The following is a 27595-nucleotide window of genomic DNA, read 5'->3' as shown; positions in this document are numbered from 1 at the left end:
GTACACCATGAAGTAAGTATCTAAGTGGGACAGTAATCAGTAGGTGTGTTGTATGTGTACAGGCAAACAAAGATTACAGTTTCAGAAAAATTGGACGATTTATTCCAGAGAGAGTGTTCAAAAATTGAACAGATCAGTCATTTGTTGGTCCACCTCTGGCCCTTATGCAAACTGTTTTTAGGTTTGGCATTGATTGATAGAGTTTTTGGAAATCCTTCTGAGGGGTATTGTGTCACATTCTGTGCAGTTGGCACATTAGACATTCAAATCTCGAGATAGTTGGAGGGCCCTGCCCATAACACTCCCAGCATTCTCATTTGGGGAAAGATCCGGCAACCTTGCTGGTTAAGGTAGCCTCCGGCAAGCATGAAGACAAGCAGTAGAAACTCCTACCACGTGTGGGCAGGCATTATCTTGCTGAACTATAAGCCCAGGAAGGGCAACAAAATGGGGCATGGAACATTGTTAACAAACAGCTGTGATGTAAGGGTGCTCCCGACGACAGCCAAAGGGATGTTGCTATGAAAAGCAATGGCACCCATGCCCATCCCTCCTGGTTATCAGGCCATATGGCAGGTGACAGTTGGTTTGGTAGCCCAATGCTGTCCAGGACATCTCAAGACATGTCCTTGACCTGGAATCTTATTGGCAGGAGTAGAAGTTTCTTCAGTTAGAGTCCAGTTTTGAACTGAGCTTCAATGACAGGTGAAGACGTGTCTGGAGATACAAGATAATTCCTGCCCACACATGGCAAGAGATTCTACTGTTTGTCTTCTAATCCTACCTTGGCAATAAGGTTGCTGGATGTCCCCCCAACTGAAAAGGCTTGGAGCATTATGGACAGGGCCCTCCATCCATCCAAGATTTTGACAATATAAGTACCAATTGGACAGAATTTGGCATGATATCCCTCAGGAGAACATCCAACAACTCCATCAATCAATGCCAACCCGAATAGCAGTTCAGGTATTAATTTCTTGTCTTTTGTCATCAACTCTCTTAAAATGGTTTGAGCACAGACCTGTAATTTATGGAGATTTGTTCTGTTGTGATAACTTGTGATATTCAGGAAAATCAGCCCTTTTACAATAACTGGTGATGGTCTTTAAAAATTATCAGATCTAAAATAATGCCCACAAGTCAACAAAATATACCTGTTTCATTTACCTCCTGAAAGAAAGGCCATGAATCTCATACAGTGGCAAGACCCAAACTGAAGTTCAGAGGATCACAGCGTAACTTCTCAGTGAAGGAAGCTACTTACAGGACACTTGTAGGTACCAACCTCTGTGTGCTGTTTTTCCATCATGTTTCTGTATTGAGCCAGATCGACTGGAGAATTAGCAGGATGTCAGTGTGTGTTTTACAAGAAGCTCTTTTTTATATATATATATATATATATATATATATATATATATATATATATATGAATATAACATTCCACGTGGGAAAAATATATCTAAAAAGAAAGATGATGAAACTTACCAAACAAAAGCGCTGGCAGGTCGATAGACACACAAACAAACACAAACATACACACAAAATTCTAGCTTTCGCAACCAATGGTTGCCTCGTCAGGAAAGAGGGAAGGAGAAGGAAAGACAAAAGGATAAAGGTTTTAAGGGAGAGGGTAAGGAGTCATTCCAATCCCGGGAGCGGAAAGACTTACCTTAGGGGGAAAAAAGGGAAAAAAGGACAGGTATACACTCGCACACACACACATATCCATCCACACATATGTGTGTGTGTGCGAGTGTATACCTGTCCTTTTTTCCCTTTTTTCCCCCTAAGGTAAGTCTTTCCGCTCCCGGGATTGGAATGACTCCTTACCCTCTCCCTTAAAACCCATATCCTTTTGTCTTTCCTTCTCCTTCCCTCTTTCCTGACGAGGCAACCATTGGTTGCGAAAGCTAGAATTTTGTGTGTATGTTTGTGTTTGTTTGTGTGTCTATCGACCTGCCAGCGCTTTTGTTTGGTAAGTTTCATCATCTTTCTTTTATATATATATATATATATATATATATATATATATATAGTGTGCTGCAAATTCCAATAGGACTACCTTTCTCTAATAACCTCAACATCAGAAAACTGTTGAACTCGAGCCATCCTTCTTTTTTTCCTTCTTCTTGTCATTCCAGCAGCAAACACTTCAAAAGGAAAATAGGACTGATCATCATAGTATCTATCTTCTGCTGTCTTGAGAGGTTCCATGTGTGAAAGTAGATGCAGTTTCCTGTATACATAGAGATAGTATTCAAATATTCCCAAACTTAGCTATTCTGCTGTATAGTTGGAAAGCTTAGAATTTAATTTAGATAATGCCAAATAAGGAACCAAAATAGATCAGGAAAATGAACAGAATTTCTAATGTTCTAGCTTAGCTCCTTGTCAAAGAGGTACCAAGGACAGTTAATAATATTGACAATAGGACATTTATTCTCTCCCTCTTTATGTAACTTACTTGGTGCACATAATTTAGGGATGGGTGGATCTGTAACTTTCATATGTAACAAACGTTTTTTGAAACATTCTTATTGGGTCCTTGTCTAAATCATTAGCACATTTGTTACTTTTCTATTTTTAAATACATGCCAAAAATATGAGGAAAAACTCCCCTATATGCATAAGAATGGTGTAAAAGTGCCCAACTGGCTCTTATGCAGTTCTCCAGTATATGTTGTTTGCAGTGCAGGTCTCTCATGAAAATACACCCACTAAAGACTGTTTAGGTACTAATTATTTATTTCAGTAACAGTTGCCAAATGATATAACTGATTGTGACCGGTTTTGGATGTTACGTTCCTTCAGATCAATGAAACACATAAATTTAAGTTTTGAACGAAAATTTGCCTTGACCTCATAAATTTTGATGAAACTTGGTATATCAGTGTCCCTATATAGTTATGAATGAAAACCTTAATTTTTTTTGTGATTTACGTAAAAATTTATTAAGCCTCGAATTTTCAAATTTTTATTGAAAATTTATGCACTCTGGAGTAATTAATTGCCATTCCATCAGGAACAATATGAGATACATATCTGGAAAATATCATTTTAAGGCTCTTTAGAGGGACGTTCAAGTGGTATGCAACATGATGGGGTTTAAAAATTAATTTTAAAAAGTTAATGAATTTTAATTTTCTAAAAGGAAGGCATATTTGTAAAATTTTGAAAAATCACAGAATTTCCTTGCACTATATTCTTACACCTCCGAAGTTCCATTTTGTGATCACCATGGGATCAGGTCAAATGAGGAGTAAATCTACTAAATTAACACATGCCCGAATCACATTAAATGAGACAGATATTGCAAACTGCGCAACTATATCATAAAATTTGTGGCAGTCTGTGTGAATGGTAGCTCACAGTGTCACTGCAGAATGTCGCGAGTTGTTTATGTGTACCTTTACTTCATGTTTTTTAAATCTCTGTCCAATATTTCAAAGTATATGGGTGAATTTGGGCAAAAATTGACTTTTTTTAAAAAATTAAAATTACATTCTTTCTATTTCACTTTAGTAACTTTCAACGCCTAATAAGGAAGTCCATCATTAGGAAAACGTGATAAGGATTGAGATAATGAATACTGCTACGGTTGTACTCTCTTCATTCCATGCTGAGCGCTGCTTTTGTTGTAACGCTGAATATACACCTTGCCTGAAACATCTGTGGCCAGGAGCTATCAAGTGAATTAAAATACATTCACATAATTGTGGAAGGCTAAAATATGTCATTAGTTTCAGATTTTATTTTATTTCCACCTTTCTGACTGTCCAGCATTAATCGCCTTGCAGAACAATGAAGTTATTTTTGTCTGTTTGCTAAAGAAATTTGACTTTTATTATTTATTAACCTTTTCCGCAGAGGAAGTCAATGTATTTGAAACAAAATGTTTAATTCCACAGTACTGGCTAGTTTCAACTGTTCGCTGCATTTCAAGTGCACATTTTCATCTTCTAGCACATATGGCGTTATGTCATAATAAAGAACCAAACATGATATAATTCAGTACTGGTGCTCCAAGAAAATTTACATCCCGAAAACCACACTGAAAAGCTTAATATCAGGTTGAGGTCTACTTGATTGACAATCTGGACATAGGAATGTGGTTTTTAAGTATGCACTTTAAATGTGCACACTTTAGTTATGGTTCACGAAATTCCGATGCTCTTGGAGTATCCTCTGATGTCTTGTTTCTTTTGTGACATAATGTATGATCTTTCAATGTTTTACACATGTGTACATACAGACTTTCTGCGTCGTGGTAGCTGCGCAAGCGCGGTGACGCCTGTTATGTGCGCTCTGGCACTGCTGAAACGAACCGAACCTATTTCTAACAGGTCGTGGGAAAATATTGCGAAAGGTGGTTCTAAAAGCGTTACTTTCGAAGTAAATATCCTTTTATGTAAGTTGAACTATGTGCGAGAATGTACCATGAATTTCATAAATCACAGAGCGTTTGACTCTCATTTAAAAATCAGCTCTTTGATGACAAGCCATTAAGAAGAATTTCAAACCCTGAAGATCAGACATTTGTCATTATTAAAAATTTTACTGGCTAATTTGTGTGATTCTTAAAGTGTAACACGCGCAAAAAAGATCAACATTATATGCGAAATCATGGCTTCTGTTGGAGCTTGTTAACCTTAGAGACCAATATTATATGTGAAAGCTTTGCTTTTCTTGTAGCAACACTATGTATATTAATTTAAACTGTTAACTTTCCCTGTTGGTGTTCGCATTATGTAACAGTGATGTTGCGGTTGACTGACTACATCACGTGTCCTATGCCCTGAATATCCACTGTCATTGCGTGCCGAGATCACATGACTTGAGCTATGACTGGCTTACAGAAACGCGTCGCAATCTCGATTTCAATGATTCGGAAAGTGTTAAAGTGTTTAGTGGAATTCCAATGTATACTTTCGTAATACGAAAATACACAATGTACGTGTTGCTGCACACGAGATATTTCCAAAACACATCTTTTTCTCTGAGTTTCGTTTTCTAAAGTGCTGGGGAATTCTACGCCCATGTGTAAAACCTTAACCATTCAAAGGATTGATAATGGAAAATATACTATCACTTAACACGGAAAAAGTGTGTTTTCACCCAGGAGAAGTGAATTTTTGACGGGGAAATCTGAGAAAAATCTTGGAATTTTTCTTCCTTGTCCACGTATACACCCTGATTCAGCAGTGTCCATGTGATGAAGCAGTTCATCTCATGTATTTACCTTCACTTTGTGCACATCTGATTTCATCCAGCCCTATAGACAGAAATCTAAAGGTGTAAGGTCAGGTGACCTTGGAGGCTAGTTAATTGCACTGCCATGGCCAATCCAGCAATTAGGGTAGGTACGGTTCAGATGGTCCCTCACACGTAAGGTAACATGTGGAGGGGCACTGTCATGTTGAAAGTACATTTCAGTTTGCTTGGCTAAAGAAACGTCTTCCAATAGTTCCACAAATGAATTTCAAAAAATGCAGGTACCTCTCTCCCGTCAATCATTGATTGATAATAAATGGACCTATCAAAAGGTTACCAATCGTGCCACACCAAACATTTATGGCAAATGAACATGTAAATTGCTTTCCACTGAAGCGTGTGTATTTTCCCATGAGCATCGATGATTATTGTGTGTGTTGTTTATACCATATCGTGAAAACTGGGCTTTGTCAGTGAATAGTATGTATGGAAGCAAATAACTATTCTCAATCACCCAGTGACAGAATTGAAGTTGTTGGGCATTGTCGCCAACGTGGAGATTTTGGACACGCTGTATGTGAAATGGATACAGGTTTTCCACATGTAATGTTTCCTATATAAGTGTGTGTGTGTGTGTGTGTGTGTGTGTGTGTGTGTGTGTGTGTGGGACATTCATATGCAGGGACATTTTTCGTATGCTCGTACTGGGACTCCCTCAACACTTGCGATAATTTCTTCCTGTTCTTGCAAAGTATGTTGACGTGTGCACTCACACAAAAAATGTCTACTTGGAAGAGAGCCTGTTGCATGCAAAGTGAGAAACTGTTTGGTAAACCATGCAATCAGGTAAACGCCGAGTCAGATTGCGCCTGTGGTATTCTTCTCTTGCAGCGGTAGCACCATAAATATACACCATATCTGAGTATTCCTCACTACTGTAGACTTGTGGCAGTGTTAGCAGCTCTTGTACGAACACAGTTAACACCACACACTACACAGCTAACCGATCCGTCACCGGTACACTACACAATGCGGCTTACACAACGCAGCTGCACAAACAACTGGTGATTATACTACATATGTCACACGACCATAATACGTGGTAGGTTGCATAGTGTAAACATAGCATGTACCGGTGTTGCAAGAAAATCACGTAACGTTACAGTTGTATTGCGTATACCTTATGCACATCAATTTTGCAGAATTCAAGTTCCTTTCAATACCCATACCTCCTTAATGAAGCATTTGCGGACCTATGTTCATATAACATTTTTTGTTCAGAATTACTTAGACTAGCACTGTTCAAACATCCTAAAATACTAGTGGTGCAACTTTTTGTGACTGGTAGGCCAACAGTCTCAGCTGTGTTTGTTTTGAAATTAAAAATTAAGTTGTATTTTGACTTTGCATTAATCTAGTGCAGGTGCTTATGACTGCCGTAGCCAATGCTGTTACCTTGTTCAGTTCCTCTCAACTGTACATAAATAAGAGAAAGCCAACCACTCACCTATTGCAGACAGACATGTGGTGCATAGAAAACATGTGACAGAAACAGTTTCATTAGCTTTAGAGTTCTGGTTCTTTTTTGTAGTAGACAGTACTCCCCCATTCACACTCACTACCATGCAGACACCCAAACACACACACTCCAACATACCCATTCAGCTAGTGGTACATTCTGTCTGGTCTGCACACGCATAGACTCACACCCAAAAGGTCTTTTTTGTATTCTTTACCTTTATATTACTGGGAGAAGAATTCAAAGATAATTATCATTTCCTTTATGCTTCTTACGTTGAAACGTAATTAGTGATGTGCAGTTGCTCATTGACTTTCACTTTCAACTATCTAACACAATAATCAGCATTTGTTGTTTTGCCAAGTTTATACTTTGGTTCTGTTAGTTCTTTATCATTAAATTTGTTTGTTTCTATGTACCATTACTGCATGATATTAAGAAGATTGATGATCAGCTGCTGGAGTGTTGCAGGTATTGCTTCATTGCTGCTTTTCCCAGAGGACGATTCTGCCGAGTCTAGTCAGCAGGAGGATGATGAATCAGAAGCTGGTGAATCTGATGAACATGATACAGAAGAATTTGCCTTGGCAGATGAACAGTTGGAGAGGAGAAGGTATGGTTCAGACAATAACAATGATTTCTAATATGTTAACTGTAACTTTAAGCATGTTGTTGTTGTGGTCTTTAGTCCTGAGACTGGTTTGATGCAGCTCTGCATGCTACTCTATCCTGTGCAAGCTTCTTCATCTCCCAGTACCTACTGCAGCCTACATCCTTCTGAATCTGCTTCGTGTATTCATCTCTTGGTCTCCCTCTACGATTTTTACCATCCACGCTGCCCTCCAATACTAAACTGGTGATCCCTTGATGCCTCAGAACATGTCCTACCAAACGATCCCTTCTTCTAGTCAAGTTATGCCACAAACTCCTGTTCTCCCCAATCCTATTCAGTACCTCCTCATTAGTTATAGATCTACCCATCTAATCCAGCATTCTTCTGTAAAACCACATTTCGAAAGGTTCTATTCTCCTCTTGTCCAAACTATTTATCGTCCACATTTCACTTCCATACGTGGCCACACTCCATACAAATACTTTCAGAAACGACTTCCTGACATTTAAATCTATACTCGATGTTAACAAATTTTTCTTCTTCAGAAACGCTTTCCTTGCCATTGCCAGTCTACATTTTATATCCTCTCTACTTCGACCATCATCAGTTATTTTGCTCCCCAAATAGCAAAACTCCTTTACTACTTTAAGTGTCTCATTTCCTAATCTAATTCCCTCGGCATCACCCGACTTAATTCGACTACATTCCATTATCCTCATTTTGCTTTTGTTGATGTTCATCTTATACCCTCCTTTCAAGACGCTGTCCATTCCGTTCAACTACTCTTCCACATCCTTTGCTGTTTCTGACAGAATTACAATGTCATCGGCGAACCTCAAAGTTTTTATTTCTTCTCTATGGATTTTAATACCTACTCCGAATTTTTCTTTTGTTTCCTTTACTGCTTGCTCAATATACAGATTGAATAGCACCGGGGAGAGGCTACAACCCTGTCTCACTCCCTTCCCAACCGCTGCTTCCCTTTCATGCCCCTTGACTCTTATAACTGCCATCTGGTTTCTGTACAAATTGTAAATAGCCTTTCGTTCCCTGTATTTTACCTCTGCCACCTTCAGCATTTGAAAGAGAGTATTCCAATCAACATTGTCAAAAGCTTTCTCTAAGTTTACAAATGCTAGAAATGTAGGTTTGCCTTTGCTTAATCTATTTTCTAAGGTAAGTCGTAGGGTCAGTATTGCCTCACGTGTTCCAACATTTCTACGGAATCCAAACTGATCTTCCCCGAGGTCGGCTTCTACCAGTTTTTCCATTCGTCTGTAAAGAATTCGCGTTAGTATTTTGCAGCTGTGACTTATTAAACTGATAGTTTATTAATTTTCACATCTGTCAACACCTGCTTTCTTTGGGATTGGAATTATTATATTCTTCCTAAAGTCTTGAGGGTATTTCGCCTGTCTCATACATCTTGCTCACCAGATGGTAGAGTTTTGTCAGGACTGGATCTCCCAAGGCTGTCAGTAGTTCTAATGTAATGTTGTCTACTTTAAGCTACTGTTGTCTACTTTAAGCATAAACAGTAATTTATTTTGATGTGCAAATACTGAAAAAAAGGTATAAATGACAGGAACAATATGCGGCAAATTCCGTAGTGAATTCACCATTACACCAAAAGATATAACATAAAATTGTGTTGCATTTTCTTTCTACAGTTCATGTTGCAGATAGTAAAACAATTATTATACAGCCCCATATAATACATACAGCATGCCTTTACATATATTCCTTATAGAATACATAAGTTGCACTTCCCTATGATACTTAGTAACTTGGTGTGTACTTGGAGTCCTGATCTGCATTGAAATTTTACTTGAATGAATGAATGCAGTTGGCACTCAAGATTGGAAAATATGACAGGTTAAGCAGATATATCATCTCCCACATTCAGACACATTATTCAGCAATAGAAAGTCACAATTCTTGCCTTATGTTGTTGCAGTGCATCTGTACATTTCGTTTAAAATTCCCTGAGTTCTCACTTGTTTGCTGAATCTCATTCAGCAGTCTTTCCACCACTCCTTTAGGTACAAGTGGCTAAATGTGTCTGATTACACATACTGGCTTTACATGTTATTTTGTTGTTGTGTTTGTATTGCTGTTAGCTTTTCTTAGTACTGGTTGTCTGTGAATGTAGAAACTTTGTCCAAGTACTCACATCTGGTTACCTACCTTTCACATTCTATCTGTGCTTCTTGTCCTGCTCCAGCATGCAGTTATAATTTGTAAACCTGAATCTACAAAATGTGTACTTCATTAAGTGTAGGCTAATTTGATCGTGTGTTAACTCTAGGAGTAACAGAGATATCAAACTCACTGTCCTATATGTGCCCTTGTAGGTGTTAGTCTTGCTCCATCATTGGAAAGTGTCTACTTAGGAGTGAGTGAGGAGCTTGAGGGCAAGTTGTCCTGTGAGGTGTTCTCAGGTCATGCACTGCACATGAAAAGCAGGTACCCAGGCTGATGTTCTGGTTTGGCACATGGTTTTATCTTATCCTTTACTGTATAATTGACTGTTTTAATATGGTGTGTAAATCTGTTGTAGAATATAAATAATGTTGTAATAAAGGTAACAACCCACTGAATAGTAGAGGCATCGAGTCATTGACAAGTGCACAAATGAGACTGGAAACTTGGATTTGTCTGAAAGTTAGTGATTATTTCATCAGTATCTGTGTGCCTGTCAACGATGCTACATCAATACTGTTTCATGAGTTTTTACATATTCCAAAATTATTTGACTGTTTCCTTATTACTGGTGCCATATCGCCGACTGGTGAGACTAAACAAGAACGTCTGTTGTCCTGCCATTTCTTGCCATTTCACTCAATAAGATGCTTCAGTGGTTAGCACACAGGATTCCATGCGGGAGGACATCTGTTAAAATCCCCATCCAACCATTCGAATTTAGATTTTCCATGATTTTCCTAAATTGCTTAAGGCAGATGTGAAGATGGTTCCTTGAAAGGGTGTGGCTGATTTGATTCCCCATCCTTCCTTTTTCCGAGCTCATGCTCAGTCTCTTATGACCTTGTTCTCGATGGGACATTGAAACAGTGATCTTCCTCTCTCCTTGCTATTTTTTCTTGCGACTTAGCAGACAAGAATTGTTCCTTTGTGCTGGTCCTTTTTTCTCATTCATTTTTCTTTCGGTATTATTTTTGTGCCATGGAACCTTACAAAGGGGCTGATAAAACTTTGGGGAAGGAGAGGATGGACAAAGTTTGTCCGCGTTTGCACTCTCATAAATGCTAAGTATTAATGTCATGCATCAGCAAGAAACATTATCTGATGTAGAGATCTGTATGATTTGGTGTGCATATTAAAGCACTAGAAAGACTACCGTATTTACTCGAATCGAAGCCGCACTTTTTTTCTGGTTTTTGTAATCCAAAAAAACCGCCTGCGGCTTAGAAACGAGTGCAAAGCAAGTGGAAGTTCTGAAAAATGTTGGTAGGTGCGGCCACAACTAACTTATGCCTTCGAATATATGTAGCGCTACACAGGCATGCTTTGTAGGCACAAAGATAAATACTGGCGCCAAAACCTCTGCGTCAGTAAATAAATTTAAAAAAAAAAGGGTGGAAGACGAGCTTTTTTTCCCCCGCCCCGAGTTTCGACCACTACAGTTTCATACATTATCCAACGAAGTAAATACAAATTTCGAATTGTTCATCTTCGAATGTAGCACAATTTCAATGTACTATGAAAATACGACTGGCAAGACTGTTTGGGATGTTTGTCAATATGGCCAACTCTACGTTCTGAGTTTTTTCCTACCTGTGAGAAGAGATGGTTGCTAATAGGAACCTGATGAAATGTGAACCACATGCAGTATTCCCTTCACCATAAGAATAATACGAATATAAACATTTTGTCATGTATTCTTTCGTGTTTGCTGATATTTCATTTAAATCCTGTCTGCCTAATAAACTACGAAACTAGAGTGAGACAACAGCAAACGCGGAAGAATATACGTATCGTGTCATGTTTATATTCGTATTATTCTTACGCCTAATAGTGATACGGCCAGAAACGAAGCACGGCAACTGACTAGATTTTTAAATCTAAGATGACTCTAATTTATGTGCAGAATTTGATGTACTAAAGAAGCGGCCGCAAAGATTTTCAAACGGAGAAAAATTTTCGCCTAACTCTCGTTCAGAACATGTTCTATCATACGCAATCTATTATTTCTTTTTTTTATTTTATTTAAAAAAGCGGCGGTAGCGCGCACAAAAGCAGTCCATGCCGCGAGTGGCGACAGGTCGTAAACACTCATTATCAGATTGCGACAAACAATGCATGACACAGTACAGTAATGCATTTTCAGCTTAGAGTGACGAAAACACCTATAACAAAGAGAATGGCACTTATCAGATCAAAGCAAAATAAGCAGTTGATTCAAACCAGACGAAGCATGTGAAAAAGGAAGGGTACCCGTATAAATACGGACGGAGCGCCTGACGCATAGCAATGGCTACCTGGTAAAGCTTAACTGCTAAGCTTACGACTTGAACCAAACTACTGTAGCTGTATCGTCATTCATTCGACATTGTGTCTCATATTACAATGGACCAACTTTGTTTTGATTTGGAGGTGCGGCCTAAAACTTTTCTCTCCCCTTGAATTTAGAGTCTCAAATTTCAGTTGCGGCTTAGATTCGGAAATTTTTTTTCCCTTTATTTCAAGTCTCATTTTTCAGGTGCGGCTTAGATTCGAGTGCGGCTTAGATTCGAGTAAATACGGTATGTATTAGATCTGCAACTAAAAGTTTGAGTTCTTTTGCCATGAAAATTAGTAAATTAAGTTATTTTCCGTATTTCCGTTCACTGGTGTCACACAGAATAAGAGAAAGCATTCATAGCAGGAAAAAAAAGGGATTATGTGGAGAATTGCACATATCGTGCTGTAAGCAGCACATTCTGTATCAGCTGGGAGTTTTAACCTCAGCTGCACAGAACACGTATTAACTGAAGAAATTAGTTATAAACAATCAGTGATTGAAATAAGTAAGAGGAGAAATGATCACTTCTGTCTTCTAGTGAGTCTTAACTTTGGCACAGTAAGAATTGCATTTATGCTTCTCGTAACAGCTAGTATATTGTAACTGAATTGTTGAATAGAAGTAAAAGGTTAAGGGAAAATTAATAATTGGTCAACATGCAGTTTTATTGATGTATTTATGAACTAGTGTGAGCAACTTCTAGATGTCTCATAACAAATTTCACTATGAATATGATCTATGGGAGACTGTTCTTCACAACTGCATGGATGGACTTCTACATCTTCTTCTTCATGAATATTGTTGGTATCTCTTTCTTGAAGCAGCAGCTGAGAACAGAAATGACAGAACTGTGAATTGTCAATATATTGGACCCAACTCTTCACTTGCATCTAAAAAGTTTATTGTTTGTGCATAGTGCAATATCATTTATTTTCTAATTATTTAGAATTTATTTGAAAACTCCATTATTTGAGGAATAATTATTAAGCTGTTGCTTCAGAAATTGCAGTCAAATGCCCATGTTTTTGGCAGTGTACTTACATGTTCATTGCTATTGGGCAAGTTCTGCAGTTTTTTCTTGCTCAAGTTGTAGATAAATCCTTATTTGTCCACATCTTGAAATACTGCAATACTGACTCTTATTAATAATGCCACTATATTCATGAATTTGATACAGAATGTTTATAAGGTACAGCAGTCAACAGCAACAAATTGCTTTTCGTTTCAGACTTACATATTCATTGTTAGATGGTTTACATACTTTTATCAAAACGTGTGGTGTTTTGATTTATAGATAATTTTCCCTAGGATGAACAGAAATTAATAGTTTCAATAGTGTGACAATGATGATTATGCTACTTACTCCTGTAGAATACATCTTACGTCACGTAGCCGTGTAGAATATCTAGTTACACAGTCTCCAACAAGTAACACTCCATTGTTCTTGATGATTTCACATTCCCTCTTCTTGGTATTCTTTATCAGTCACTTTTGTTACACAACAACACAAGTTATCAAAACACAGTACATGTTTCGACTCAGTATTGTTATTTAAAGTCAGTAACAGCTGGGTTATTCCACATCAAAGGGACACGATATTTAAAAGTTTCCCCATTCGACCGTCTCCAAATCTAAAGAAATTTAGTGAGAAGGTTCTGTATGGTATTTGATGGTTATATACCAAAATTCAATCCAGTGTCTTCAGTGGTTGAATTTTTAGGGGCTTTAAAAGAGAGGCTACTCACCTTCACATCACATACAAAGTTGCAAATGTGCCAAGATTGCTAGGCCTTTTTAAATGTTCTAGCAAACATTTGATCATTTGCTTTAAAATACATAGACAACTTTTTATACTGAATCACACTATGGCAAAAATCTGGGATTTTAGCCACAAATAAATATAGATACAAGCCTCTAAAGTGGCTAAAAAGTTTGTTGCGTTATTCTGAGAGCCAAGGTTTGACCGATGACTACTACTTCTCATACGAACCAACCACACCAAAACTTCAGAGTGACCTATGATGGGTATATGTGGACCAAATTTAAAGACAGACATCTGCAGAGTTGGCCAAAATTTTCTACGGGCAAATTTTAGGTCATTTTTGGGGGTCAGTACCTGAACTGTCTCTTGTTCAATCTGTTTTTTCTTATCACAACAGGAAAGAGCATGTTTTAATTTTTCAAAGCTATATTGTTTAATTTCTGTATCTTTCAACTTGATAAGTAAGAATACCTATCAAAAGTAGGGAAAATGAATTATCGATAAGTACAAAAAATTAATACAATTTCAAGTTGTAAATCAAAAAATGTGTAATTGTAGTGTCTCATTAGTTTTCAAAACTGTCCATTATAGGTTAATACAATTTTGTATAAACTGAACCAAGAGAACATTGTTGTACCCCGCTACTTTGGTGGATCAGATGGAGTAGATTGTCATGTCATCACCTTCTATTATGACAAAAGTCAACTACAATCAGTTACAGAAATGTCACCAGTGGACACGGAGTTTCTGTGACTTAGGTCTGGGCTTGATTTTACTGAAGATGCCCAAATTTGTCCGTACCATAATACCTTGTTGATGACAAAATTTCAGTTTCTGCAGAAGACTTTGAAGTTTTTAAACCTGGTCAAAAAATTTGTACCAAATGTAGACATGAAGTGGCCCAAAAAAAATAATCATCCCATTACGGTAAGCAAGTATCAACATACACTGAAGACATGAATGTTGTTGATGCTTGCTTTACTGATAATACTTCATTGTCATCACTTGGAGAGCAGCTTCAACAGATCAGCAAAAGGGATTCAATGAGATACATAAAGAGCAAAGTTTTGAAAGCCCAAGTCAGCATTCCTAAGGTATTTGCCACAGCTGCTGGTGTGAGCCAAGTAGATATTGCTCAAATACAAATGGAAGAAGCCAAAAATGTTAAGACATGGACATCTTAATTAAAGAACTTAAGCTTAAGCTTTACGCTTCAAGTAATTGCAGTGATATTCAAATTTTGACTCTGGCCCCAAACAGCTGAACTATTAAAAAACACAGCCCAAACAATTTGCTGTTTCAACAAAAATGGCGAAGAAGTGTAGGAAATTAAAGATGGAAGACAGGATTTTGGCAACACCTGCAAACCAAAAAGTGGAAAAAAGCTCAATAATGAAGTAAAAGAAAAATGTCAAGGAGGTGATGAGTTTTCTCATTTATGCCCAGTCTAAAACAATTTTATTGCGGTAAGAATAAATGGGAAAAAGATTCACAAGCAGAAACACCTGCTCCTCTGTAACCGGAAAGAAATGTTCATTGTTTATTGTAAGCAACATGGAAATCAACTGAGATTCTCAAAATTTTGAGAGCTCAGATGGAAATGGTGTACTGCAGTTGGTGCTTCTGGATCACATTCAGTATGTGTATGTGCAATTCATCAAAATGTCAAAGTAATATGGGGTTCAGACACATCCATCCAAGCTGACTACAGGGCTTTGCGAAAAATATACGGTAAACAGTTTGGAATCAAAAGACTGTATGCTGCATCGTTGTAAGGAACGTCTAGGGAAAAATACAACTAGAGACTTTTTGGAAGATACTTTAAAGGCTATGACCCTGAAGAAACAATATAATACAAGCAATGGGTCCATACTGACAGACACATTGGAGACATGTCAGAGAACTGTTTAGGATTTCATGGAGGCACAGATTTTGAAAATTACTGTTTGAAGAAGCAATCACTTTCTGACAAAACACTAAAGTTTATACCTTAAGGGGATACGGAATCACCTATCCCCGCAATGTTAATATATGCCTACTATAGGGAACATTTTCTCACAAACTACTGGAGACAGAGAGGTAAAAATTTTACTGTATGTGCATTCATATGTTACAACAATACTGAAACAACAGTTTATTGTCAAAGCATTTTCTTACAGAGATATTGTACATTTATTTTTAAGTAAATTTTTTCCATCGCTTTTTACTAGACTATCACCCCTAAGTCTTTTGTAAATCAAGTAATTAAAAAATCGTTGTTTCAGTATGTAATAGGGACCTATGTCACTACGTCATAAAAATTTCAGACTTCTAGGTTGACCAGTACCTGAGATAATGTTCCTAGATGAAGTAAAAAGTAAACTTACGGGAAACGGAGAAAGAAGATTAAAACATTCCTGATCCGTAGCTAATACCCCCTTCACAGTCTTCATAATCATCTTCAAGTCTTCTTTTGGCACCCCTCTGCACCTGTCTTGCTTTTTTCACTAATGTCTTGATTATATTATCAGCATGCCTTAGTCTGTGCTGATCTAAAAAGAACATAGCACGTACCGTACGGGAACCAACACACATACCCAACTTTTGAAGGACCTGGCATTTAGTTATATTTCCAAGATTGAAGGTTGCCACAGCATCATACACACCAAAATGTAGTGTATTAATTCCGACAAACACTGTTTTTGGGAGACGATGCCATATCACACTATTCAAGCACTCGTTGGGGTTCTGCGTTTTTCCGTGAAGACATTTCATCAGAAGACTTCTGTCAGCCAGATCTCTGAAAATGGGCTTTATTTCTGCCATGATGGCTGATGGTAGACTGTGGTGGTGAATGTATTTCTCTCCTGTTGTTAGTCCCCTATTGTATTTACACCAGCTGTTTTCACCTTTGGGGCACAAACCATGTTGTGGATGCTCATCCGTGGATGCGGTGTGGAAATATAAAGCCCATATAGCTCTCCTCATTTCTTCAAGATTGCCTGTATTTTGCCTGATTGCAAGGCCATAGCAGTTCTGAATGTGGTCTATTATGGAATCAGTCAATCTTCCTCTGCCATCCAAGGTTTTCCCATCATCTAGTTTTTTCCCTTTCATAACTGATTTTAACCTTCTCAGCCTGGCACCCATTCTCTTCTGCACATGTCCTATACATTCAAGTTTGCTTATATTTACACTGTTCCCATATGGTTTGCTTTCCAAAACTTCTTTGAATGCTTTAGAGTCACCATCTCCCAGATATTTGACATAGCGAACATTATACCACTGTGAAGAGCGATGAAAAATTTTCTTCACCCCAGCAACCTCCATGCCAACACTACTACCATAATAATTAGCAATACAGTCATCACTGTGTTCATTTTTCAGCCTGCCTGTGCACCTACAGTATTTAGACATTATTGCAACATCAATAACCTTGCCAGTATCAACACTAGTTGCTGTTACAACACCATTGTTGGAGGTGTGGCCCCTTTTCTGCCACGTGCCATCAAACGCCACTGTGAGGTCACGACTGCCGTCATTTTCTTCCACTGCTTCTTCCACAGCAACCTGCATTGACTTCTGTGCTACATCTTCAACTGCAGATCCTAGTACATAATTGTAAGCTTCAAACTTTGAAGGTGCACTTGGAAGATTTAGAACACCACATAGCATATCACCAGCTGCTTTGCCCTTACCAATTGCTCGCAATCCATAAACTAACCTAATATTTACACTATAAAGTTCAGTTTTCTTGTATCCATTATTTACAGTTACTGAAACCGAACTTGGAAACTTACAGCTGTATTTACAAACACTGCATATTAAATTAAACTGGGCAGCCAGGCCAACATGGGATTCTACTTTCAGAGAAACGTTTCCATGACATTTTTTGCAGCACAAACTGTTTTCAAGAGCTTCACACAATATATTCGTATCAATGAGTTCAAAAACTTCATTCCCTCTATCAAGTAAATTATATTTCTCTTCCAAATCTCTTAGTTTTTTATGAGAAGCACTGTTTTCATTTGGTGTAAGTTCGTTCGGCAAATCAGTAATAAGTGGATTCACATTTTCCAACAGTGATGATGATGAACTGCTTTGCTTTGCTAATGAATCATTATTTCTTTTCTTTTGCCAGTTCACACGCTTTTTAAATACTTTTGCTTTAGCTCTAGGCATTTTCACTGCGAAAAATGAAGCACTAAATACGAAATAACTCAACAACTACTACTTTCTTATATCACGCTGTTTACAAAACAGTCCCGCCACAAAGTCAAAGAGTAACTTGAGGAAACCAGAGAGAAACATTTTCGGGCAACTAGTGTATAAATAGTCGCTGGAAACCGGGATATTTGAATTCATGTCACTTTAAAGGTACTGCCAAAAAGTTCATGGTCAGCCACGAGAGACGTGTATAACTAAAGCGCAATACCCGATCTCACAAATATATAAAAATAAAATAGTTATAATTGTAGTAGAGCTATGTATGATACGTCATTTTAAAGAGGAAACATGGCAGAATATAATACGCCAATAAAAAAAAATTCGATTTTTTAACCCAAAATCCGATTCCGTATCCCCTTAAGCAGCTAAAAAGAAATCTTGCCGGAAATGAATTGATAATATTGATTGATTTTGCTTAGAATTATTCATTTGTTGTTTAAGATGTGCTGTGATGTCATTGGGTGCATAGTCAGGGCGTATTACATCCATTTGTTATCTATTTTGGTGGCAAAGTATGTCAGACCATTAGCATTTGTATGATCAGCAACTGTCTCTGTCATGATACCATTGCTGTCCATGCCTTTCAAATAAAGTTAATAGCACATTTTAAGACAAAGATTGAAAACATTAAGAACATTTATTTCTTGAGTGATAGTTCAGCTGCTCAATATAAGAATTCCAAAAATTTCATCAGTTTATGGGTGCATGAAAAGGATTTTGCCATCACTGCAGATCATTGTTTTTTTTGACATGCCACGATGAATTTCCTGTGGTGGCATTGCTGGAACAGCAGGAAGACTCAACAGCCCATGCTAGTTTGAGGGGCCCTTAAATAACCAGATATTGACTCCATATGATTTGTTCAAATTCTGTGATACTATTCCAGGTATAACTTTTTTTTATGGACCAAAAGAAGATAGCGAAAAAATTCAGCCTGATCAAGAAACAAGGTTTGCTCTGGGACATACAATATCTGGAACAACAGAAGATCTTCAGTTTAAGCCAATTAATTGTAATCAGCTTAAACTAAGGATGGTTTCCAATGCTGCTACAGCATTCACAGTTGATGCTTCCGAAGCAGATGAAGAAATTCCAGCAATCTCAATTGCAATTTTGCAAACAGGATGGAACGTTGCATGTTTGTGATTTCTTCCACTGGCCAACTGGTAAAGACACCTACTGGATTCCTGAGCAACATATTTTCAAGATTTTAGAAGCACCATCAACATCATCATGAGGAAGGCAATACAGTTCTTGTGGATTTAACCAAAAATGGAACTGACTCCAGTGTTTTTGTTTTGCAAATTTTCTGTGTTGTGTGTAATATCTGTTTTATGGCACAAATCAATGTTTGAAACTGATTTATATACTCGAATAAAAGCAATTAATTATTGGACTCATTGAGCGAAATATTTCACTATCAGTCTTCTCGAAGTGCTACAATAATATGTTTTGAAACGTGTTTTTACTCATCAGTATGCAAGATCCAGAAATTAAACAATATAGCTTTGAAAACTTAAAACATTCTCTTTCCAGTTGTGATAAGAAAAAACAGATTGAGGAACACACAGCTGAGATATTAACCCCCAAAATTGCCCTAAAATTTGCATGTAGAAAATTTTGGCCAATTTTGCAGATGCATATCTTTTTGTCTAGGCATCCAATATTAGTTAAATTTTATCCATGTATAGACATCATAGGTAGGAACAACCCTCTGAAGTTTTATTGTGATTGGTTAATATCAAAAGTAGCAGTGGTCGGTCAAATCTTGGTTCTCGGAATAGCGTGATGAATTTTTTAGCCACTCTAGTGGCTTGTATCTATATTTATATTTGTCTAAATCCCAGATTTTTGCCATGGTGTGAGTCACCATAAAAAGTTGTCTATGTATATTAAAACAAATTACAAACTATTTGCTAGAACGTTTAATAGAGCCTAGCGAATTTGGGTCAGTTTCACCTTGGTATGTGATGCGAAGATGAGTAGCCCTTTCTTCTGAAGCCCCTAGAAGTTCAGTCACATAAGATACTGAACCAAAATTTGGTATAGAACCATCAAATACCATATAGAACCTTCACACCCTATTTCATTAGATTTGGAGATGGTCGTCTGCGGCCCCCCGGTCCCCTTGACATGGAATGACTCGACTAAGTAGTCCACATTCGGGCTCTTCTTGTCCATTTTATTAGGTTTTGGATTTACTAAGAGCATTAAAACTTAACTTGGCATATTGAGGTTAAGATATTAATGAGAATATGTTGTAGAAATGTGAACTGAAATTATTGCATGGAATACAAAAATTGACGCGACGAAAGACCGCTCGTCCTGTAGAGGAAATTCAAAGCAGCATGGAGTGCATTTTATTGTTAACTGCACAATACCTTCTTTATACAGTCAGTTGTCTTTCCTCGTGTCACTGTTAACATATGGTATTAATAATTTTTATTTCTGTACCTGGTATTTGGTTTTTCTGTTTCAGTTCAAACACAGGACATGGTAACCGTAGCAACCTTGCTCCTCAATCAATGCAGTGGGCAATACGGAACAGAGAACCTGGGAATCGAGCTGGAGGTAGTTGCATTTTGTACAGTTTAGCCCAGTACTAGTTTTAAAACAAGTTAGTAAATTTAAACTAAATGTGCAGAAGAAAAGCAGTCTTTTTGAAAATGATATGAAGTATCTTAAATTTTAATTGCTTGAATAACTTTCAACTGATACAACTAAGTAATTTGAGGTGGGAGGGGGGCGCGGGGGGGGGGGGGGGGAGGTGGGGGTGTTAGAGAGAGAGAGAGAGAGATGGGCTGAACAAAAGTGCTATTTAAATGATGATAAATACAAGATATCACCCATAAAAAGATAAAGAACCCAATAGTTTCTGATAACAACATTAGCAGGTTTATTAAGCCTGTGTGAGCATTTGAATACCTAGGAAAATACTGCGAAGTTGTATAAAATGGGACAAACATGAGAAATCAGTAATAGGGGACTCGAATGAAAGAATTATTAGTGAGATGAATTTGGGGCACTGCAGCACATCTGTTGAGCAAACCATGTACATGCTTGAAGTTCGGGGTGCTGCTCCATCTTTAGGGGTTCTTAGTTACATGAGATGAACTGCTAGAATCATAAGAAAATCAACAGACAACACAAAATTGTAGCAGAGGTTTTCTAGGAATAGACATGGCATTAAACCCTAATCGTCCTTCCTCCCTCTAGGAATAGTTACATGAAAGGTTCTGTGTTCTGGCATAATGTTGTTTAACAAATTTATAGAGCAGATATTAGAAGAGTTGAACTGTTCAGCAGCTCTACTGTCTCGATTATATATCTCATATAGAGATTATAATAATAAGAGGAGAAAATTATCAGAAATCCTATTGGTCATTTTTCCTTCATGCCTTATACAAATTTAAATATGTCAGGTGTGCTAATAATTATACCAAGTAGTAGTCGATACATTCAACTAATCTGTTAATGCCCTAATTTCTCAGCCTGTATTTTTCCATCCAGTAATAAATTACTGGTTACACAAGTATTATGAAAATGAGATACTCACCGTAAAAATGAGACTTTGAGTTGCAGACAGGCACAACAAAAAGAATGTTACGTATTGAGGTTTCAGCCAAAGCATTCTTCAGAAAAACACACACACACGCGCACACACACATGCACACACACACAAATATAATATTCATTTAGGCAGGCGCACATTGTGCACACAACGATGGCTATCTCCGGCCAGAAGCAATTGTGTTGAATGGAAGCAGCAATTTGGAATGTGTAAGGTACTGTGGGTGTGAGAAATTAGTGTTGCCTGGCAGAATGCGCAGGGACTAGATAGTGCAAGACAAGGCGGCCAGGTGCAGTGTTGGGGCACGGTTGGGTTTGGTGGGCGCAGGGGGGGGAGGTAAGGGGGGGGGGCAGAAAAGGGGGCAAGACTGGTTGGTACGTTAGCAGAGAGCAGTGCACAGTAAGGGTGAAGGGACATGAACTGAGAGGAGGGGATTGGACAAAAGGGGGTGGAAACTGTCATGTGGAGGATATGGGGATAGTAGATCACCTTGGGTTGAGGCCAGGGCAATTTCAGGAGCTGAGAACATGTTGTAGGGATAGCAGCCATTGAAAACAAGCATGTTATGTTTAGCTGCATGTTGTGCCACAGGTTCATCGACTTTTCTCATGGCGGCAGTTTGGTGGTGGTAATTCATGCTGGTGGAGAACTTGTTGATAAACATACTAGGCACTACATGCAGCTGAACATATACCAGGCTTGATTTTAATAGCTGTTTCACAAGTCGGGCCATCTGGCTCCTGCCCTCAACCATTCACTATTCTGAACTGTGCAGACGGGAGTTATCCTTACACACATTCCCTGCTCCCCAAATTATCCCGGCCTAAACCTATGATAACCTACTGTCCCTCCACACAACTGTTTCCACCCTCTCTGTCCTAAAACTTCCTCCCAATTCATGTGAGTTCACCCTTATTGCACTTGCTCTCTGCCAACAAACTCACCAGTCTTTATCACTCTTTGCTGGTTTCCTTTTCTGCTGGCAGCATCAACATAGTCTTGCCAGCAGCTAGTCCTTGTACGGCCTTTCAGGCAGTACATGCTTCTCTCTCTGCCCTGTCATCCTTCCCTCTCCCCTTTCCCCACCCCACATCAAATTGGTGCTACCATTTTGATGTTGCTGCGTTCTGGCGGGAGGTTGAGGACGCACGTGTGCACGTGTACGTGTGTGTGTGTGTGTGTGTGTGTGTGTGTGTGTGTGTGTGTTTTCCTTTCAGAAGGTGCGTTGGCTGAAAGCTCATTGTGAAACAGTCTTTTTGTTGTGCCTGTCTGCAACTCAGCATATCATCTTTACGGTGAGTAACAATAGAACCTTTACGTAATATTGTCGACATTCCAACCTGGACTTTACCTTGTTTGATGACGCAAATAACTGACAACTCAAAAGAACACTCTATGATGTGCTGATATATTGTCATAATCAGTAGATTTTTTTGTTTTTAAAATTCTTTCAGAATGTTTTATCTCCTGGTGTAGTAGTCTTGGTGTTAATGTAATTGCTCAGATATTATTATCTGATTGGAAAAAGTAATCGTTCAGTTTAAAAGTCTATGCGAGTTGTATACAATACTTCTTTCTACAGTTAGCAGTACGAAAATTGGGCCATGGATGTTACGTACAGTCCAACTTACCCAGATACATGTGACCACGTCTCCCTAGCTTTTGAAATGTGATGTTACAAAGTAATGCAGGATATTACGAGGGCAGTTCAATAAGTAATGCAACACATTTTTTTTCTGAAACGGGTTGTTTTATTCAGCATTGAAATACACCAGGTTATTCCCCAATCTTTTAGCTACACAACACTATTTTTCAACGTAATCTCCATTCAATGCTACGGCCTTACGCCACCTTGAAATGAGGGCCTGTATGCCTGCACGGTACCATTCCACTGGTCGATGCCGGAGCCAACGTCGTACTGCATCAATAACTTCTTCATCATCCACGTAGTGCCTCCCACGGATTGCGTCCTTCATTGGGCCAAACATGTGGAAATCCGACGGTGCGAGATCGGGGCTCCTAGGGTGCATGAGGAAGAACAGTCCACTGAAGTTTTGTGAGCTCCTCTCGGGTGCGAAGACTTGTGTGAGGTCTTGCGTTGTCATGAAGAAGGAGAAGTTCATTCAGATTTTTGTGCCTACGAACACGCTGAAGTCGTTTCTTCAATTTCTGAGGAGTAGCACAATACACTTCAGAGTTGATCGTTTGACCATGGGGAAGGACATTGAACAGAATAACCCCTTCAGCGTCCCAGAAGACTGTAACCATGACTTTACCGGCTGAGGGTATGGCTTTAAACTTTTTCTTGGTAGGGGAGTGGGTGTGGCGCCACTCCATTGATTGCTGTTTTGTTTCAGGTTCGAGGTGATGAACCCATGTTTCATCGCCTATAACAATCTTTGACAAGAAATTGTCACCCTCAGCCACATGACGAGCAAGCAATTCCGCACAGATGGTTCTCCTTTGCTCTTTATGGTGTTCGGTTAGACAACGAGGGACCCAGTGGGAACAAACCTTTGAATATCCCAACTGATGAACAATTGTGACAGCACTACCAACAGAGATGTCAAGTTGAGCACTGAGTTGTTTGATGGTGATCCGTCGATCATGTCGAACGAGTGTGTTCGCACGCTCCGCCATTGCAGGAGTCACAGCTGTGCATGGCCGGCCCGCACGCGGGAGATCAGACAGTCTTGCTTGACCTTACGGCGATGATGACACACGCTTTGCCCAACGACTCACCGTGCTTTTGTCCACTGCCAGATCACCGTAGACATTCTGCAAGCGCCTATGAATATCTGAGATGCCCTGGTTTTCCGCCAAAAGAAACTCGATCACTGCCCGTTGTTTGCAATGCACATCCGTTACAGACGGCATTTTAACAGCTCCGTACAGCATTGCCACCTGTCAGAAGTCAATGAAACTATACGAGACGAAGAGGGAATGTTTGAAAATATTCCACAAGAAATTTCCGGTTTTTTCAACCAAAATTGGCCGAGAAAAAAAATGTGTTGCATTACTTATTGAACTGCCCTCGTATATAGGTAGTTTGAATAACTAATGAAGAGGTTCTGAGTGTAACCTGCTAGAAAATAACTTTGAAACATTGTGACTAAGTTAAGTTGTGGGGTGTTAAAATTCTAGAGAGGGACCGAAGCTTGAATATAGTAAGCAAGCTCAAATGTATGTAAGTTGCAGGTATAAAATTGAGCACTACAACAGCATCTGACATTGATGGTACCGGGCCATCATTAAAATTTACAGAAACCGCAGCATTTTTCGGTTTTACAGATGGACTGTGTTATTTTTCGACTTGGCGGACAAAAATTTGAAACATTAATGTTAGATACTCACCCTACTTCCAACAATCGTTTGTGTGTGTCGAAGGCCAGTCTAAGATAGTCAATAACTCATTCTTTTATGTGATTGGTACTTTTCACCATGTGGTGTTTGTGTCACTGGAATACAGAAAAACAGTTCTTCCATGTGCCTCTTGTGTGTTGACAAGTTCTGCCCCTCAAATTCTTTGTTCCGCTCTGTTCTCTTGTTGTGATATTCATTGACTACATGCGGACTAATTATACACTCCTGGAAATGGAAAAAAGAACACATTGACACCGGTGTGTCAGACCCACCATACTTGCTCCGGACACTGCGAGAGGGCTGTACAAGCAATGATCACACGCACGGCACAGCGGACACACCAGGAACCGCGGTGTTGGCCGTCGAATGGCGCTAGCTGCGCAGCATTTGAGCACCGCCGCCGTCAGTGTCAGCCAGTTTGCCGTGGCATATGGAGCTCCATCGCAGTCTTTAACACTGGTAGCATGCCGCGACAGCGTGGACGTGAACCGTATGTGCAGTTGACGGACTTTGAGCGAGGGCGTATAGTGGGCATGCGGGAGGCCGGGTGGACGTACCGCCGAATTGCTCAACACGTGGGGCGTGAGGCCTCCACAGTACATCGATGTTGTCGCCAGTGGTCGGCGGAAGGTGCACGTGCCCGTCGACCTGGGACCGGACTGCAGCGACGCACGGATGCGCGCCAAGACCGTAGGATCCTACGCAGTGCCGTAGGGGACCGCACCGCCACTTCCCAGCAAATTAGGGACACTGTTGCTCCTGGGGTATCAGCGAGGACCATTCGCAACCGTCTCCATGAAGCTGGGCTACGATCCCGCACACCGTTAGGCCGTCTTCCGCTCACGCCCCAACATCGTGCAGCCCGCCTCCAGTGGTGTCGCGACAGGCGTGAATGGAGGGACGAATGGAGACGTGTCGTCTTCAGCGATGAGAGTCGCTTCTGCCTTGGTGCCAATGATGGTCGTATGCGTGTTTGGCGCCGTGCAGGTGAGCGCCACAATCAGGACTGCACACGACCGAGGCACACAGGGCCAACACCCGCCATCATGGTGTGGGGAGCGATCTCCTACACTGGCCGTACACCACTGGTGATCGTCGAGGGGACACTGAATAGTGCACGGTACATCCAAACCATCATCGAACCCATCGTTCTACCATTCCTAGACTGGCAAGGGAACTTGCTGTTCCAACAGGACAATGCACGTCCGCATATATCCCGTGCCACCCAACTTGCTCTAGAAGGTGTAAGTCAACTACCCTGGCCAGCAAGATCTCCGGATCTGTCCCCCATTGAGCATGTTTGGGACTGGATGAAGCGTCGTCTCACGCGGTCTGCACGTCCAGCACGAACGCTGGTCCAACTGAGGCGCCAGGTGGAAATGGCATGGCAAGCCGTTCCACAGGACTACATCCAGCATCTCTACGATCGTCTCCATGGGAGAATAGCAGCCTGCATTGCTGCGAAAGGTGGATATACACTGTACTAGTGCCGACATTGTGCATGCTCTGTTGCCTGTGTCTATGTGCCTGTGGTTCTGTCAGTGTGATCATGTGATGTATCTGACCCCAGGAATGTGTCAATAAAGTTTCCCCTTCCTGGGACAATGAATTCACGGTGTTCTTATTTCAATTTCCAGGAGTGTATTTGTTCCTGTGTGTGTGTGTGTGTGTGTGTGTGTGTGTGTGTGTGTTAAGACTTTGTGCGCTTCGACATGTTTCAGTGAAGTGTTTGACCACCTTGAGTGTTTATAATTGTATGGCATTCAGTGCTTCAGGTTCCTTTTGATGTTACAGTACGTATCGAGATATGTGTTCTGAGGCATTTTCGTTCTCTGTATTCCTGTTGTTATTCATGAATAAATCCAATAAGAAACAGTACTTCCTGATATTTAAAGAATAATATTCTGTTGATTTCCCTTGTGTATATAAATCAAGAAAGGGAGAAAAATTTGCCTTTTGCACAATACAGGAGTGTGATATTAATATTGCACATGGTGAACCATGGACCTTGCCGTTGGTGGGGAGGCTTGCGTGCCTCAGCGATACAGATGGCCGTACCGTAGGTGCAACCACAACGGAGGGGTATCTCTTGAGAGGCCAGACAAACATGTGGTTCCTGAAGAGGGGCAGCAGCCTTTTCAGTGGTTGGAGGAGCAACAGTCTGGATGATTGACTGATCTGGCCTTGTAACATTAACCAAAATGGCCTTGCTGTGCTGGTACTGCAAACGGCTGAAAGCAAGGGGAAACTACAGCCGTATTTTTTCCCGAAGACATGTAGCTTTACTGTATGATTAAATGATGAAGGCGTCCTCTTGGGTAAAATATTCCGGAGGTAAAATAGTCCGCCATTCGGATCTCCGGGCGGGGACTACTCAAGAGGACGTCGTTATCAGGAGAAAGAAAACTGGCATTCTACGGATCGGAGCGTGGAATGTCAGATCCCTTAATCGGGCAGGTAGGTTAGAAAATTTAAAAAGGGAAATGGATAGGTTAAAGTTAGATATAGTGGGAATTAGTGAAGCTCGGTGGCAGGAGGAACAAGACTTTCGGTCAGGTGATTGCAGTGTTATAAATACAAAATCAAATAGGGGTAATGCAGGAGTAGGTTTAATAATGAATAAAAAAATAGGAGTGTGGGGTAGCTACTACAAACAGCATAGTGAACGCATTATTGTGGCCAAGATAGACACAAAGCCCATGCCTACTACAGTAGTACAAGTTTATATGCCAACTAGCTCTGCAGATGATGAAGAAATTGATGAAATGTATGACGAGATAAAAGAAATTATTCAGGTAGTGAAGGGAGACGAAAATTTAATAGTCATG

General features: G+C 39.7%; 1 protein-coding gene across 1 annotated transcript in view; it reads left to right on the top strand.

Moving 5' to 3' along the window:
- Nucleotides 1-27595, top strand: part of LOC124596466 (E3 ubiquitin-protein ligase UBR5) — a 354797-nt gene that overhangs the window by 201517 nt on the left and 125685 nt on the right. Inside the window, exons 28-29 of the mRNA XM_047135607.1 lie at nt 7202-7343; nt 20313-20404. Of these exons, the coding sequence (XP_046991563.1) occupies nt 7202-7343; nt 20313-20404 (234 nt within the window). The remainder of the gene's footprint in view (nt 1-7201; nt 7344-20312; nt 20405-27595) is intronic.

The sequence above is a fragment of the Schistocerca americana genome, chromosome 2 (assembly GCF_021461395.2).
Source record: "Schistocerca americana isolate TAMUIC-IGC-003095 chromosome 2, iqSchAmer2.1, whole genome shotgun sequence".
Lineage (NCBI taxonomy): Eukaryota > Metazoa > Arthropoda > Insecta > Orthoptera > Acrididae > Schistocerca > Schistocerca americana.
Note: the sequence above shows the minus strand (reverse complement) of the source record. Positions and strands in the feature narration are given on the sequence as shown.